This window comes from Homarus americanus, unplaced genomic scaffold, assembly GCF_018991925.1.
Source record: "Homarus americanus isolate GMGI-L3 unplaced genomic scaffold, GMGI_Hamer_2.0 scaffold9847, whole genome shotgun sequence".
Lineage (NCBI taxonomy): Eukaryota > Metazoa > Arthropoda > Malacostraca > Decapoda > Nephropidae > Homarus > Homarus americanus.
The window spans coordinates 555,493-574,297 of NW_024721178.1; the positions used below are offsets into that span (position 1 = coordinate 555,493).

The 18,805-nt window shown below is 39.8% G+C and overlaps 1 protein-coding gene across 4 annotated transcripts; it reads right to left on the minus strand.

Annotated features, from left to right (window-relative positions):
- Window positions 1-882: 882 nt before the first annotated feature.
- On the minus strand, window positions 883-17,593 carry LOC121861629 (phospholipid scramblase 1-like). Of its 4 annotated transcripts, none has more exons than XM_042359516.1 (6): window positions 17,022-17,593; window positions 12,079-12,235; window positions 7,799-8,016; window positions 6,183-6,353; window positions 1,481-1,642; window positions 883-1,208 (listed from the first exon to the last, which is right to left on the minus strand). In XM_042359516.1, exons 2-6 carry the CDS (start codon window positions 12,170-12,172, stop codon window positions 1,176-1,178), a joined length of 678 nt encoding a protein of 225 aa, XP_042215450.1. In that variant the 5' UTR covers window positions 12,173-12,235; window positions 17,022-17,593; the 3' UTR covers window positions 883-1,175. The 4 variants fall into 4 exon arrangements, with proteins under 4 accessions (XP_042215450.1, XP_042215452.1, XP_042215449.1 ...); XM_042359518.1 differs by lacking the exon at window positions 17,022-17,593 and adding an exon at window positions 13,636-13,732 and having other exon boundaries at window positions 1,481-1,629; XM_042359515.1 differs by lacking the exon at window positions 17,022-17,593 and adding an exon at window positions 13,636-13,732.
- Between the last annotated feature and the right edge of the window lie 1,212 nt (window positions 17,594-18,805).

The window sequence follows — 18,805 nt, forward strand, 5'->3', positions numbered from 1 at the left end:
AGTCAGGTCAGAGGGTAAGATGACCCAACCTTCTCACCTGGTTACAAATCTTCTTAATTACGAAATTATCAGGTTTGTACATACCATTACTCAAATTCATGTTGACGGATTTGGTATGTTTAATGAGACTGGATTCTATAATGTTCCTACTGTCAATTGAATTACAAGGTAATATTGAGGAGACATTATCCCAGTCAATGAAATGCTTATTATCCCTCAAATGAACAAACAGAGCATTGGATTCCTGGCTTGTCTTAACACTATATTTATGTTGTTTAAGTCAAGTTACAAGATCTTTACCTGTCTGGCCTAAGTAAAACATATTACATTCCTTGCAAGGAACCTTATAAATGCAGCCACCTATATTGTTGGGGGAGTTCTTGATTAACATTTGTTTAACAGAGCATGAGTTTTTAAATGCCACATTGACATTCCAGGTTTTTAGTTGTAAAGGAATTTGAGAAATTTTTGTGAAATGGTAATACAGGTTGACAACCCTTTATCCGAAATTCCGAAAACCGAAAAGCTTTGAAAACCAAAAGTTTTTTGTGGAGCTACATGTTTTGTGGACTACAGTATTGAGCGTACCCTTTTCATCGCTTTGTAATAAACCTAGCCATGCCTATGTGAGTTTCTGATACTTACCATAACATTATCTATATCTTTAGTGGGTCTAAATGGTTGTAAAATGGGAAAATTGGGGTTGGGTCTTGGGTGCCTGGAACCAATTGGAATAAATCCCATAGGTTCTGTACTTTCGTTATCGCGTTTTTCATTATCACGCACTCAGCGTGGTCCCAATTTGGCGTGATAACCACAAGAAAACAAGAAAACACAAAGTTCCCAAGGACCTGGATTAGTGGCATTAGTAACAGTTTAACAATTATGCTTCATTTTAATTTCAAAATAATCAGAGCTTGAACTTGGGTGGCATAAAGAAAATGCACCCAATATGTTTCTTCCATTGTAATCATACAGGTGAAGTTCCTCTGATACAATTCAACAAGTAGCTCTCCAACACCTGCACTTTATGATCAAGTAGTACTGTACTGTACTGTACTGCGGAAACATCCTTCTTCAGCTTTCTGTCTCTTCCTCTCTCAGTTCATCATCTTATTAGACTTTCCAGTTGTGTAAAAATGCGTCATTCTTAGGATGCGTGTCACTTGCCATCTTCACTGCTGCTTCCGCTCATAGTATATATATTCCTGGAAAAACAGTAGGTTTTCAAAAATATATATCCCATTAAATATAAAAAATTATCCCACAAATCCACAAAATGTTTTTTACATTCATTCATATGTCGCTACATTTAAATTTTAGACAGTTATATAAGTTCTCAGAGACTTGCCAGAATATTTTTATGAGAAGGAAATGCCATCAGCACTAATCACAGTCCTTCCTCATCTCCCCCCCCACTCTCTCTTTCTCTCTCTCTCTCTCTCTCTCTCTCTCACACACACACACACACACTACTCACAATGAGGAAGGCAGCACCCAAGAAGAGGGCCTTCATACGGACGTCCAGGTCTTTGGGGAAGGTGACAGTAAAGTTGTCAACATCAGTGAGACTCTCCACGCAGAAACCTCTCCAAACCTTTCTGATCTCACCCACCTGTTGTTCCCAGTCTGCAGTGAACACCTACACATTGAGGAAGATATGGAGTTTAATGTTGATGAAGGAGGATGAGGAAAAGAAACATGACGAAGAGAGGCCAAGGAGAAGAAGCATTAGGAGAAGGAGGCCAAGGAAAAGAAGTATAAGGAAGAACACAAGGAGAAATATGAGGAGGAGCACAAGGAGGAAAACGATCAAAAGGAAAAAGAGGAGGAGGAGGAGTAAGAATAGGAGGAAGAAAAGTAGGAGGCAAAGGAAGAAGAATGGGAGGTATAAAGCACAGATGCAATTATGTTTCAGATGGTTGCAGTATCATGAGTGGTGCTTTAATTTATACATGGTAAAAAAGATGCTGTACCTAGAACTTATTAAACATAGTACAGTAGTAATAATAGAAGTAAAAGTAATAAAGTGACAGCAGTCACAGTTAATAGATTAGCAGTGGTAGAAATAGTAGTAATAGCATTCATAGTAATAGTAGAGCAGTAGTAAAAGTAGTACAGTAGTACAGGTAGTAGTAGTGGGTGGTAGGGGTAGTGTTTTGTGTGTCCTCCAGGGTCTACAGTGAATTTGGAGGGGACATACTCAGTAGGTGGGAGCAGGAATTTCACAGTGTGTTGGTGAATATTGGACATCACCCATATCACTGACACTGAAGGCTCTCCTCATCCCACACAGCATCAATTGCAAATTTTCTGTGTACCAGCAATCACCAGGAGAGGTATAAGTGGCTGATGGTGGCTGTGCCTACTTTACCAGGTGCAATCTCTTGACTCCTGCCCCTGTGGCCAGTGTTAGAAGGCCTAGTATTGTGTGCACACTATTGCTTCCCACACGTAAACAGACGCCCCAGGCGATGCCAACCACCCTCCATGCTCTATACCCAACCAAGGAAGACTTTTCACTTATACCTACATCAGTGTGATCACAGAAGTTGTGACGATTCCTGTTATAGATGTATAAATTAGAGCCTGGTGTGACTATTCCTGTTCCCAGTATATAATTCTGAGTCTGTATAGTTCATTGCCCTCACCCCCCAGGGGTGGCTTACATACCCATGCCCATGCACATATGTCCCTACTACCCAGACACTGCTGGCCAACCTGCCGCCACTCTGGCCCTTTTTATAAGGGCATATGAAATGGCACTCGTGACCCGTATTAACCAAGTGTCCTAAGGGCTTAATTGCTCCTTCTCACCGGATACTTGGGAGATTCGTGTCATTCATGTCTCGTGTCTCCTCACCCACCAAGTAAAACTAGAGATCTACTGCCTCCCTCACTAGATGCTCCTATTGCTCGAAGTGTGAAGCATTATGCCGGGTAACTGTCCTTGCACTTGTTCTAGCCGGAACTAAAACTGCACAAACTGTGAATGTGTGAGAAATTGCTGCCGTTGTGTGGGGTGCAGAAAGGGGAACAACTGTCAGCATCCGCTGGGCAGGGACCCTTCACAGGAGGGCAGAGTGGATATCGCCCGGACAACACCGCCTGACAATATCCTGCATAATAGCAGTGAGCCCAACCAATCTGAAAATGTAGTACCAACAGCCACCACATTGTAAAGGCATGTCGAGGGAAGATAAAGAGAAGTGGGTCAAAGAACCTACTCAGAAACTGTCAGGTGGCCTCGAATTAACCTCTTTGAACCACCAAAATATTGGGCCACCAAAGAAATGATCTGACATGACTCACCTCAAACAAAATTACACTCATAACAGCCCCTGGCCCCAAAGCTCTCCACATACTGGCAATAATACCTCATCTATTCTGCCAGAGAACACACACAAGGAGTAAGTGCAAGGAAAATGTAGCTGCAATGAAAAGAAGGCAGACAATGTGGCAGAACGGGACTCTTGACGATCTCCTAAGTGAGCCAAGAACATTGCAGCAGACTAAAATTTACAGGAGATAGAAAGCAAGACACAGGATGCTGCCACAAAGTTTGGTAATAAGATGCGAGTGGGAAAAGCATCCTCGGCGATAAGATCTCTCTGAGGAATTTTCCTGTGGTGTGCTGCCAATAAACAGAGACCTCGCAACAACTGAAGGAAAAACATCCCCTACAAGTGCAGAGGAAGACACCAGGTTCCGGGGTGACTATGTCCCCCCCAAACGCTGTCATGTTCAAGAAAATAACAGGAGAGATGGTGGGGAAAAAAAGCACTGAAGACACAGGGAGGTGCAGGCCCTTCAGGCCTGGATGCAGACGGGTGGAGAAGCATCCGCGGCACTGACAAGTTTGGTGATGCAACAAGTGATCTCTGCAATGCCACCGTTGTCCTTCCAAGAAAGCTAACAACCTAATGCTGCCATCGCCTACAAGCTCTGACAGCCTGCCGCCTCATCCCCTTGAACAAAAATCCAGGATATAGGCCTATATGGGTGGGGGAAGTGCACTGCATTGGAAAATGCATAACAGAGGTGGTCATTGATGATGTCAGGGCAGCTGCATGGAACCTGCAAGTATGTGCTGGCCACAGGATGGGAGTGAAGTTGCTATTCACAAGATGAGAAAGTTATTTTAGCAGCATGATTGTGAGGCAGAACTCCTGGTTGACGCTTCAAATGCATTCAGCATAATCAACCGCAAGGCTAAATTGCAAAACATCAAGATCAAGTGTCCAAGCTTTGCAATGTATGTTGAAAACACCTACAGGAACCCGACAGGCCTCTATATAACTAGCTTCAAGGCCCAAAGAGGAGATACCACCATACAGTCAACTGAGGGAACTATGCAGGGGGATCCAGTCACCATGGCAATGTATGCAATAGGTCTATCCGTGCTCCAACACACAATAAACAATGAAACAACTAAGGTCAAGCAAGTGGCATATGCTGAAGACCTTACAGGAGCAGGAAAAGTGGACATCAACAAGTGGTGGGAACAGGTAACATTACGTGGTCCACAAATAGGGTACTAGCCACTCCTTCCTCATTGTGAAGCCATGACCTGGCTATAGAGATGTTCGGCAGAAGTGAGGTCAAAATAACAAAGGACGGCCAAAGACATGTAGGTGCAGTAATTGGCATGAACGATTTCAAGACCGAGTATGTAATGGGAAAGGTAAATGGGTGGGTGAAAGAAATCCAAGCTCTGTCGAAGATTGCTAAAACTGAGCCACATGCAGTGTTTGCGGCATTTACCCATGGAGTCAAACATCGCTGGAATTACCTGATGTGCACTATCCCCAACATCGGACCCCTCCTCCACCCTCTGGAAGAAGCCATCAAGGTCGCTTTTATCCCAACACTAGTGAAAAGCCATTATTTAACACCAGCAGAAAGGACACCGAGACTGGAATTGACTAATCCAGAGGAGCTTGCTGCCACCAAATATCAGAAGTCTATCAAGCTCACAGCAGCCCTCACTGAACACATAATAGCTCAGAATGCAGCAAGTCAGGTGGACACCAATGAACTAAACAAGATTCGATGGTCCATTACGACAGAACAGCAGCAAACCCAAAGTGATTAACTTCAACAACTGATGCTGCAATCATCAGAGAGCTTGAAGAAAAATTAGCTATAGCGCAGGAGGCGAGCACCTCAAACTGGCTAACAAAGCTACTGATAAGTGCAAAAGGCTTCAGTCTTAATAAACAAGAATTTATAGATGCAATTGCTCTGAGGTATGGCTGGCCAGTAGAAGGTTTGCCCTCCCAATATGTGTGTGGGTCATCCTACAACATCATTTTCCTGGCAAATTTGGGTTATATCGACTGTCCTCTCTGCTTAGGTCTGCATTGCTTTGCCTGAGGGGAATGAAGTCTTTGGCCCCAAAGCTGATAACGGTCGCAAATACAGGGAGTATTGACTATGAGGTAGCAGTCACTGAATGCCGCATAGATCTGCGGTTTAACTAACTCAACACAGCTAGGGTAGCTACTGTTGTATTAGGATATTTAATTTTCAGGTAATAAAATGGTGGCAAAGGTGAGGCTATTGGGGGAGGCTGGAGGCCACGTCTTAAAAAAGTAGTACTGTAGTAGTAGAAATGTTACAGTAATAGCAGTCACAGTAAGCCAAATAGTAGTAGAAATTGTGAAAACTGTTGCACATACCTACACCTTCTGTTTCCTTGACCAGACAACTAATCAGTGTCCTTACTCTTGGTAACCATATAAGGGTCTAGCTGGAGTCAAGTGTAACCACAGACCAAGTGATATAAATAACTGGGATGCATTCTCTTTTTCCTTGCATTGTTAATATTTCTCTACATGTTCTGAGATTTTTAACACTGGTACTTTGTTTTTACCAAGCAAGATAGGATAAAGATACAGTATCTCCTTATCTTTCTATTGAAGAATCAGATCACCTGATGATTTGACACCCTAGCATATTTAACCTGAAGATTAGCAACCCTAATGCTACTTGAGCACGTTAGGTTAGGTTAAATTACTGTAGGTCAACGTTAAAGTCAGGTTAGGTTAGGTTAAATTAGGTGAACGTTAAAGTCAGGTTAGGTTAATCTAAAGGTGAAATAAGCTTGGGTGTCTAATTTAAAGGTGATCCAAATAATCAGCTGAATGTTCATCATATGTGACTCTTATCAAGTAACTCACCGGGAAGATGATGTCACTGCCACAGCTACAGACACAGCAGGGAGCCTTCAACCTGAACACCACATCCCCAGATGCATTCTTGATGGAGTACTTCCCAGCCCAGGGTGTACAGAAGCTCCACTCCTGGTGCACACTGCCCAGTAACATCCCTTGGTTGGTCACCTCTAATTCCTGGCAAGTTGATGGGTTAGGTTAGGATAAATCTAATTCACTACAGAGGGAGGACAAGGAAATAAAAATGAAAGAATAATAATAAAGTTTGGTCTTTTTCTGGTATGTTGAAGTTAAGTAAATCTGCAGGACTGTATGTTGTATTCCCGGCAGCTTTGTTTACATATCAAACAGCTGATTGTAGAGGCAGTCGATGATGACATGCCATATTCTTTACGGAGTGCATTGGTTCTAATGCCTTTTTCATGTTTCATAATAATTTCTGCACTGTATATTATCAATTTGTTAACTAAATTTCAGAATGACCAATAATTTTAATGTAAAAATGCAAAAATATTCAAGAGACCAACAAACTGGATGTTCACTCCACTGTAAACAACTGAAAAGCGTTGGTGGGTGATTCGATCAGCTGATTGGCACACTAAAACTGTTCCCTGTACTGTATATATTATTAATATGTTAACTAAATTAGAATGATCAATAATATTAATATAAAAAATGCAAAAATATTCAAGAGCACAAATTTCTTGATATTTGCTCCACTGGAAACGAATGTAAACATAGAACCAATTGCTGTATTGGCAGACTAACCGATCAGCTGATGCGCACAACAAAGCGTGTTTCTCGTAAGGCTTTCGTTAATCGAAGTTTTGTTCGTTAATGGAATTGAAAACCCTTATGGGAGCTAATTCATTAACCAAAATTTTGTTAATTGGACTGTTCGTTAATCGAGGGACCACTGTATAAACAACTGTGCTCCTGTAAATTTCTGTATGCTTCTGTGAACACATGTACGCATCTACTGTATGTATACCTTTTACTGCATCTTATGGGACATGAGATGCAGTAGGAGGAGAGGGAGAGAGATGAGGGTTGTATTTTGAAGCATCAGCGACAAGTCCATAGCTACTCGATAAGAGAATGAGATGTGGTGGCCAGATGTGGGTTTTAGCTACAGGATGACAGTGTGTGAGGACAGTGAGCAGATGAGGCATAGGATGACAGTGTGTGAGATGCAGTGAGCACACGAGGTGGTCTGGTTTTGTGTCCGGAGAAGACTTCTAGCCAATATCTATCAACTGTGTGTCAGTGACCCAGCTACAGAGTTTAGTGTACGGTGATAACCCACCCAAAATCGTCTGCTACTGTTATTACGCATGTCATAACAACAGATCCGTCACAAGTGAGTTTGAGCAATTGTATTCAGCCAACTTGAGAAGTTAATCACTTGATTGCTATTATTATTAGATATGAGATAAATATGAGGTGTGATGGCTACTGTTTGTGTGTTTGGTATTTACAGCTAATAGTGGGACATGTACAGTATTTCCAGGTATGAACGAATAAACCATTGTCGTGTAATACTGGACGAATCTCATTCAAAGCCCGACCTCACCCTAGTCAGGCCATGAGCCGTTACAATACCTTTAAACACTTGTTCTCACCTGCAAACAGCAAGGGGTGCAACATCCAGCACAGTTGAGGGGTCTGTCCAAGCGCAACACCTCTTGTTCATTGTTATCATTGATGCCCATCTGGAAGGCACGGATGTTGCCACAACACCAACGAGAGCAAAAGGTACTTTGCTCCTTGGCGAATAAGAACTGCTGGCCCATGTTATTCTTCAGCACGTACTTGTTCCTCATCTCCCAGCCAGTCAATACTGAATACGAGATAAATAATACAGTACAGGTACATTATTTTATTTAAGTGGTTCATTATTGTAGTTAAGCAGTTCAATTTCAATTAGTTATGTGGTTCAAGATCTTAATCATGTGGTTCGGTATCTTAGATAAGTGGTTTCATTATTTTAGTTATGTGGTTCAGTATCTTAGTATGTGGTTCAATATCTTAATTATGTGGTTTCAGTATCTTGATAAGTGGTTTCATTATTTTAGTTATGTGGTTTCAGTATCTTAGTTATGTGGTTCAGTATCTTAGTACCTGTATGTGGTTCAATATCCTAATTATGTGGTTTCAGTATCTTAGATAAGTGGTTTCAGTATCTTAGTTATGTGGTTCAGTATCTTAGTTATGTGGTTCAGTATCTTAGTTATGTGGTTCAGTATCTTAATTATGTGGTTTCAGTATCCTACTTGCATGGTACAATATTTTAGTCATGTGATTGTGCCTAGATTCAAGGTAACTTCTAAAGGCTGCTCTTGATAAAAAATTCTATCAGATATCCGTATCAGCCATATGTTCAACAAGTTTTTATGTTGTACAGTACTGGCTTACTCGTTATACCTTCATAATACTGTACTGTAATTGTACTTTTGCATCCAGTGATAGATGTAGCTAATTCCCCAAAACAAGCCATAAATTATTGTTGTTGTTTTCTTTATTATTATTATTATTAGTTGTAGTAGTTGTGTAGTACTGTAGTATTAGCATTATCATTAGTACATGTGGTGACAAAAAAAAATTTCAGTGTGTTTATTTGTGTATTTGATGGTATAAACTGGTGTCTGATGGTGAGTAAAGTATTATTGTATGAGGTAAGATAGTCAAGGTGCCAGGTGGGGGATTTGTACACACACACTGAGGGATTATTACTGTCACAGGTGGAGTAATTAAGCTTATCAGTGTTATCAGAAAATTCGATTATCAACAGCAAAAAAAAAAAAAAAGCTTACAGAATTTCATTACTCTGTACTCTAAGATGGATGGTTTTTAAGTACAGTACAGTAATCCTGTTATAATCATGGCAGGGAGGGGGAGTAAGTTGGGTGTGTGGTGGAGGGTTGGGGCAGGAAATCACTAATGCTATGTCATCTGTAAACTTTTAAGATAAGGTAAACCCATAAACACTGTACAGTAAGATCTTGTATATTGTAAGTAATATAGACTGGAAAAATTGCGCCAAATTCAAATTCGCCAAATGCAAATACATAAACTAATGGGAAAAATAACAATATAGACTGGCCACTCTACATCGACCTCTAATTTTCCCAGTTATAATCTCCAAATGATACAAATTCTGCCTTTATTGACCTGATTGTGTTTTCCGGAAACTAGTTTTTAGGCCTTCCACAAGTAACTTAATCACACGCTGCTTATCCTAGATCGAGTACTTGGCAAACTTAACTCCCTTATAAACTGCCACATTTCAATTTTTATTGAAAGATGTAAAATGTGCGTACAATTGATACGACCTTCACAACAAGAACCTCTGTGTGGCGGTATGAAATTGGTTCGGTCTAACCTCTGGAGTAAACTTTTATCAAGCCTTGTGAAATATTTTCATTTTTTATTATTTATATAGTTATCCAACACAGCTACGATTCTAAAAATATATCTGGGAGTATAACAAATATTGGGAATTAGAGTGAGACTAAATAATAGGTGAGGAGCGATGAAGTGTATGGGACCGTATGGCACAACTTAGCACAGTGATTGTCTGTCCTTAAACTGCAACTGTTGCAGCTAGGACCTGCTAATAATGCTGCTGCTGCTGCTGCTGCTGCTGCCTCCACTCGTCTTGCTTGCAGAGTAATCCTTTATGGTCACACTAACTTGCCTTAATTCTGGAACTCTTCTTAGCAACACCTAAGAAATAGCTTGGTTGAAAACACGAATCGTTGAGTTCCCAGGCACCTCTTTTTTTTCTTTTAATGTGCTGCCTAATTTAGGGAAGTTAGGGCTTGACACTGACCATTACCTAGTATCCAAAGTAGTGCACTGTGTTGATTAATATTCCATTAATTATAAGACACGAGAAGTTTCAATCCTTGGGAAGGTTGCAGCAAGAAGGGCTCGAGAATTTTGGCGTAAGTCATATTGCAAGTATAAGACTTAAACTTGAGTAGGACATGTTTAATTTTTTCCAAAAGACGATGACACCTGTTTTCTAAAATGGCGATGGGTAATCTCGTTCATTTTTCCACACCTTCTACAGGGCTGGGGGACTGGATGCACTCAGTTATTCATCCCTTACAAGTATTCACTTAATTCATCCAAGAGGTACACCTGTCGGGGCGTTCACCCAGCACATACGATCAACCGGGGTCCCCCTGTTAGCATACTCGGCACGGGAAGTGGCCAGAGGAGGGAAGGGGAGGGCTGCTCGAGACGTGGTAGGTAAGGCAGGGGCGAGGGACAGAGGGGGAGCCTTAATAAAACACAGGTTAAGTAGATGAGGACACATGTAAGAACGGGAGGGGGTGAGTGAACAGGCAAGAGGCATCGTCGGCACAGGAGGGGGTGAGTGGATATCCTGGAGTGTGAGACAGTGTGCCACAGGATGCAGTGAGGGGCGGCGCGCACACATTATCCTTGGCACGATAAAAAATAAATGCCTCTTGGCCGAGGAAGCAAGAGGAGTGGGACAAAATATGAGTTAAATTTGGAGAGAAAACTGCTTAGCTGGATGCCTAAACCATAAGAGCCAAATGCCATGCATCAAAGCTGAATCTGTTTTAGTTAAATTCAAGGGAGGATAGTTCCGCTTCTCCTTTTCCTTATTTGGCCGCTTAGGTGGGTCTGTCCCACCCCCACCAGCACTAGTAGGACCCCCAGTAGAGGTAGAGGCCATTATCTTGACTCGACAGGTGGTAGCACCATCCAAAAAAGCAGACAATAGCAGCCAAGGCGGTCGCTAGGATGGTGCGGGTTACAACGCGATAGTTGCGTTCTTGTAAACCTCTTTTATGTTCACCACCGGCAATTCAATCACCACAACGCTTCTTGGAAACATTCTTCTTACCTCATCTTTCCATATTCATCGCTAACACTACAAAATTGGAGAAAACAGCGAAAATCACTGAGCAATAGACAAAAACCGTGCGATTCAACTGATCACGTGATGTAAACAGAGAGCGCTGGTGTAAACCGTTATTAGTCCTCACTGCGAAACATTCTTTTTACTTATTCTTTTCATGCAGTATTTATGGGTAACAGATAAATTTGAAAAAAAAAAAAAAAATTACAGAGTACCTCTCAAAAAACAAAAGGCACAAATCAATTGAATATGTGATGTCGAACATGAACTGTAAACATTGCATAACCCCGCGCCACTCTTAAAACGTTGAGGATGGAATTGTGTTATAGCCAACATTTGTATGCAAAAGTTAGTGTTTTATAAACAGCGTTCCCCTATTCATCAATCGCGTTGACAAAACACGTGTTGTAGCAGAAATGACTAACTCGTATGAGGGCTGTGACGTCATTCAAGACGGTGGCCAGCATTCAGCTTGCTGGATCTCGTAAAATTCACGCCAAATATAAGACTTGGTTACATTAGGTAGTGCTCGCAAAATTCAAAAACGCAAATTGAAATCGCGCGAAATGTGAGATCTTACTGTACACAAAAATTTACTTAGGTTGTGGAGATACAGATCAACCCACCCAGGTGAATTTTCACTCTACAATAGCCAAGTACATACAGGATTCACTGCCCTGTCTTTTAGAAACACTGGTTCATGCAAGCAGTAGCATCCCCAATACACCCAACTGTGAACAGGTACCTAAATTGAAACTTTGGGAAATGAAGGCAGTGCCCAGAGAGGTGAGATGCACCAGGGGTACATACAGTAAGTCTTTGAACTTCCTCCACTTGATGTATTCTCTCTAAAGATGGGTTCTGTGTTGCCAGAAACATTAGAGAAATATAAAATTTCAGCTCTTTCCTGTTTCCCTCCCATCCATCAAATAGTCATCTGTGTGTTGTATTTGCTTTGTCCCTAACAGCCCCTCAGGCTTATGGGACAAAGGTTGTTGTACTTACATTCAAACACCTCGATGAGTTGATGTATGAGTACCTGGTCAAGCTCGACCAGGTACTCCAACCCTGGTGGCACACAGCTGTCCTGCATCTCCATCAGTATCACAGCTTCTCGTAACACTCACTTGATGTGTCACAGTACTTAGCTACTCACACACACCTACAGGGGATAATGGCAAACAAAAACTTACATATAGAAGAGCACTGGGACATATGACACTTAAATGTGCACACTTTACTCTAAGCTGAATGATAAATGTTTTCACCGAAAGAAGACTGTTAACTTTATAAATCTAATTGCACTTGGAATAGTAGTTTTATATCATATAACAATAACCAGATTAACTTACACTTATTATTCATTTATTATAATGTAATCATCATATATTGTATTAAAGTAAGCACTTGCTCTAAACATGGCCATGAGGTCAGGCTCTTGACTTCTAAATTGATGAGTTGACTTCTTTCACATGGGCTTGTTTTCAGCACATCCTTATACATGCTCTGATAGGGAGACTTTCTATGTATAGCCTTCCCTATAGATAATTGAATACATATAGTGCTGTTGCAATAAACCCAAAAATCCACAACTGTGCTCGAGAAAATATATTTTTCTCAAGGTCCACAATGATAACGTGGATAAGGTAAATCAATTACTGTGTAGATAAAGATCACAAGACGTTAACTCCCCCCCCTCCCCCTATGACCTGAATATTAAGAATTTCCTAATCACTTCCTTCAGTTCTCCTACCAACTTTCAAATCATCTGAAGACGAGCCACATCTTATTTCATCAGAAGATAAATTACCATAACGCTAGAGTAATGTAATTTAACTTGACGTAACTTAACTTGACATAACTTAACCTAACTTAATCTCGCCAAATCTAACTTAATTTAACCTAACCTAACTAATCTAACCCCACAGGTAGTGTTACAGTGTTTAATCATGACATTAAATAAGCTAGGAGGGTTAATCTTCAGGTGATCCCAACATTCACATAGTTTTCTTCAAGGGTTCAACATATGGTAGACAGACCAAGAAAAAAATAATAATATTGCTAGACACACATAAAAGTATTTAATAAAGTATTAAAAGAAAATAAAGATGGGTCAGCAAATGACTATACTTGTTCAACTGCTTGCAAAACTGATTGACGGCCATCACACTCCCTTTACTTATCAGTCCCAAGTGTATGCAATGTGTCATGGATTTGATATGTTTCAATGGACAGAATCACACCAGGAAATCCCCTCTGGACAAAATCCCACTACATAAGCCTCCTGTGGACAAAATGCCGCAATACATTTCCAACTACGTACTGTATATAAAATTCCACCACCAATAAAGTGAACAAAATCCCACAAACTCGAGATAATTTAATCCTTACTTTTCTAGGACAGGTTATGTTAAGTTAGGTGGGATTCCCTCTTGCAGTTTTGACAACAAACGTCCACACTAACAGATGCCTAGCTCACCTGTTCAAGTTTCAATCTACAAATAATTTTGCAGTTGTTTCACTCGGCAAACAGTGACAACATCCAAATTTTGACAAACTCACCATATGATGTCTGAGAACACTTGAAACTTAACTTTAGATACACTCGTTTTATAGTACCAAGTAGGACGTTAAAGGTAGAACTGATATGCCATCTTACCTTTTATCATTTCTTATCACACAAGTGGAAGTTGCCTTGTCACTGATAATTTTTTATTCCTCAATTTGATTGTTTCATCAACATCCACCAAACATGTACCAAGGATTCTAAACTCTAGGACAGGGCGGGATTATCAAAAAGAGACAGTGGGCACTGTGCCCAGGGCCTACAAAAATTGGGAAATATGCATTTTCACTGTGGTATGGCCAATGAAGTTTTATAGGCTAAAAGAATACATGAAATAAAATATAAACTTTGACATGACTGAAATAGATTATAGTCATTAGACTAAGTGATTATATTGTTAATTTAGTATCTATTTGCTTAGTGCTTAAACATTTGCCACACCTGACTGGCCTGAAACTAACTTAGATATAAGATAATAAAGAAAGGAACAAATAATCACAAAGGAATAAGTGTACCACAGGGCAGCATGATATACAAAATGCTCCTCCATACTAACATTTGGGGACGACACGAAGTTGCTCAGGGAAATTAGGAATCAAACAGACTGTGAAATGTTAGAGATCTCTGTCAGCTTTAGAAGTGGTCAAAGGAATGTCTGTTTAGATTCAAAGTTAAGAAATGTAAGAGGATGTATCTCGGTCATACCAACAATAAGAAGGTGTATCTATGTCCCAATGGGACAGTCCATCCCTCATAACTATCCTCAGGAATGAGGTGCTTCCCCATTTAGAGTACTCGTCCCCGAGATAAGCTAGAAAACGTCAGTTGATTGGTGCCTGCACTATGGCTCCTCAGTTACCCAGAGAAATGAGAATGAGACATGAGAATGCCTGCTACATCCTAGCTTATACTACAGGCGGTCATGGGGTGACTTAATAGACGTTTATAAACATCTCAAGAGGATATTACTCAGGAGAGTGTTCATACTACTTTGTACTAGTCCTTTCCAAGGATTATAAAGCTCCTCCCCGACTTACGATGGGGTTAGGGACCCAAATCCAGGTCATAAATCGAAATGGTCATAAGTCGGAAATGCTTATACAGTAAAAGTCCAAAAATCCGGATGCCAGGAATCCGGACCACCCGAGAATCCGGACTTTTCGAAAACTCAAACTTTTTAAATTTAGCGGGCTTTTGTGGGTTATGTGAATGAATGGAGTTGCTTTAAAAATTAATTTACATAATTCTAATAATAAAAGTAATTGTAAATTATAGGTAGCTAATTTTGTTAGTTTTGTAATTAGCTTGAACTGAAATGTAAAATTTGAGGCACTATAAATCTTTTGTGTGTATGTGTGCATGTGTGAATGCCACAGCTGCACAGCGACAACAAACGACCACACGATCGCCACTTTAAAACAAGCAATCAAACTGTGACAACGTATGTAATTTTGAGTCCTACTCTTTCCATGTACAGAGTACAAGCCCATAATAATGGCCCCTAAAGTAGATAAACTTTGTTGTGTGAAGAGAAAGAAGAACACATTGAAATTGAGTGACAAACTTGAAATAATTAAGAAACTAGAATGTAATGTGAGCAATGCTGTTCTAATGGAAACTTACAACATTGGAAAGTCTACAATTTATGACATAAAAAAGGCAAAGAATAAAATTCTAGAATTCACAGCTTCTTCTGAGCCTTACATTAAAATTACTGAAAGAAAAAGTTTACATTGGCCCAAATTAGAAAATCTTGATAAAGTGTTGCACGAATGGTTTTTGTTAAAACGATCAGAAGGTATGGCAATTTCTGGGCCGATACTTATTGCCAAAGCAAAGTCTTTTAAGGAGCAAATGAACATTGAATCAGAGTGCGCATTTAGTGATGGATGGCTTAGGAATTTCAAGACTCGTCATGGTATTAGACAGTTTGTTTACATTTTTGTCTAGTGTTCACTTAATATTTCTTTAAAACTGCTCGTTTTGATAAATGAAGCATGCTTTATTTGCTAATGAATAAACTATCAAAATGTACCTGTTCATCTCTTCTTTATTCCTCCTTAAATTTTAATTTTAAAAGTACTGCCTGAGAATCCGGAAAATCCGAAAATCCGGACCGACCCAATCCCCAAGCAGTCCGGATTTTTGGACTTCTACTGTATAATACATAGAAAATCTAAAATGGGTGTCTCTTTTTCTTCTCAGCACCACAAAACACTCACTTTTAAGCTTGCCAGCCATTGTAAAGTGAATTACAAACGAAAATTTTGTCAGTACACAGCGCAATCACTGACGTTGGGACTCGAAAATACGTAATTTGACAAAATTTGGGTACGACTGAGGCGGTTGTATGTCTGGGTGGTCGTAAGTCGGGGAGGAGCTGTATTGTATTCCGAAGACTTTATCTATTCATATATAACAAGTTGGAACTTTTGGGATAAGTCTTCAGGTGCCTACCCACACACAAAGCTTATCTTGAAATGTTCCAATAACAATTCAGATTACTAAATAGTAACCCAAACCAATTCACATACACTTGGTTTAAAAAAATTAATTACGGCACTGAGGGCACTGTCGGGATTATAATAAGTAACCCGAATGTTTAAAAAATATGGCTGATTGTGGAAGATTTTCTGTTTTGTAAGCCATTTTGGACCACCAAAAGTGGCCAAGACATATGTGAAATGGTCAATGATTTCTTTCTGCAACATAATCTTCACAGGGTAGATTGCTGTGCTGTTTGTACTGCTGGCACTCCAGCCATGATGGGAAGCCGAGTAGGGTTTTGTAGGAGTGTTAAGAGAGGTCATCCATGTTGCCATTATTCACTGCTTCCTTCATCAAGAGAATCTGGCAATGGAAGAGATTTAGCCAGAGCTTCACTCATTTCTACAAGACACTATTCAAATTGTGAATTTCATCAATTAAAGGCATTGAATTCTCGACTGTTCCAGGTTATGTGTAAAGAAATGGGATCCAAGTACTGTACCAGCTCTTGCTCTATCACTCACAAGTCCAATAGTTCTCTCATCGGAAAATCCTGTCATGTGTCATATTACTGAGAATGGAAATTGAACGTTTTCTGAGAGAGAAGAATCACCCCTTGGATGACCGCTTCAAGGATGAAGTTTCGCTGCTGAAGTTTACTTATTTTAGTGATATTTTCCAGCACTTAAATGAGCTGAGCACTGATAAGCAGGGGCGAAACCGGACCAAGGTTGATATTGGTGAGAAGACCTCGCTTAAAATGAAAACTAGCTCTTTGGTGGGAAAAGATGACAGAAGGAAAAATTGCAGCATTTTCTAGGCAGAATGAATTCTTGAAGAAGTGCGTCTTATAAGGTAGAAAATATAATAAACTGAGACAGTTACAGGAACTTACGTTTGCTAATGTTAGATATTTTTGCTGGCTGGGGTCTTCAATGGGCCTTCTGAACTGAGGAAATAAAATTCCAATCAATTCTGATAATATTAAAGATGATCCAGTGCCTGGCATGAACCTGTAATTATTGAGTAATTTATTTCAAACAGTTACATAATATATTACAATCTTTAATGTTCCAATACCAATATGACATGTACCCTAATGAGAAACTTAACCTAAAACAGTGCTGTACTTACCGGTACTTCCTTGAAGGTTGGTGTCCACCTGACAGCTTCTACCATGTTGACCCAGGTTAATGTGGTCAAAATTTGTTGAGAAATGAAACCTGTATCTGAACGCGATCAATAGTAATGCTTCCTCACCAATGGTGGCATTTGTTCAAAGAAAGAATAGCAATGTTGGTCCTCTGTTGAAAGCTTCATGTCTCGTCCCTTATCATGGTTCTTACTTGTTGAAAGTCAGATAATCTACTCATATGCACTGTATCTAATGAATGTATGGAAAGGCTGTGGGATACCAAAGTAAGAGTACACTAACAGAAGGAGAGTTAGAAAATATCAATGTCGAGAAGAATAAAACAAAATATTAATGAATCACAGTAAACTCATCTAAATGAACAAAGTGAAATTTTGAGAGCAAATGGTTATCATTCAACCTTTATCACTTCAAAAATTTTGATGATCCGTGATAAAACTATACTGTAGTTTTGTACCTAGAGATGATACACCTGTGTATTAAGTTTCAAGGAGTTATCAACTGTACAGTGGTTGGAAAGGTACCGAGCAGACATGAAAAAGTCCCATTAGACTTTTGATTATTGATGCATGGACTTTGGTTCCTGTTCACAACTCATCATCTATAAATGAAACTGAAATGTATGAAGTTTCATTCAGTAATTATGAAACCAGCAGGAATGGACTGCCAAAGGCTATTCAGTAGCTGCAACAAAAACATTTCAGGTGGAGGAATTATTAGATTTCCTTAAAATCAAGGTTGTCACAACAGGCCTACCTTAGCTGTTGCCTCATCAGCTATCATGAGGAGGATGAGAATAACATTGTCAGCAAAGTTCTCAAGGATACAAATTGCAGTCTACATAGAAATAATTCCAGCAGTAAGTAAATGCACTGAAATTTTCTTTATACATGTGCACACCCTACCTTTACAACAGCCCACCATTCTTATATTCTCCCCAGTAATAAGGGGCTACATAAGGCTGTTGTAGAGGATATCAAGTTATTATTTTTTAATTGGAAGTTCTTTGCCACACTGGACTGAAAAAATAAAAAAATAAAATAAAAATCCCACAAAAGTTCACGCTGCAAATACTATAGTGTACTGTATTATGAAGGAACTAAACTACCCATGGGTTTCAAATCCACTTTCCCAACCAATTATTTTGTCACCTTACACTGATATTTCGGAGCACGTCTTCCAGTGATCATATACTGTACTGTATTGCATTCCATAAGATGTTGGCCCGCATTAAACAATATTAGGAGAAACATATTCTGATCTCCTAACATATATACATCCACATTCCGACGCCATGAACTACTATCAGCATTACCGCTTTGTTGCCACAGAACTGTAAATGCATTCACATATGAATGGTGATAGACATGGAAATAGCAGCTGCATGATTGCTATTTACTGCATTACATGGTAATTGTAAGGTAGTCTACAGTATTCAAACATAATAACAACTGAGCAGTACTGCACAGTCTTAAAACAGTGATCTTTTCATTTGAATACCAAATGGTGGGATAAATTAGTGGTTA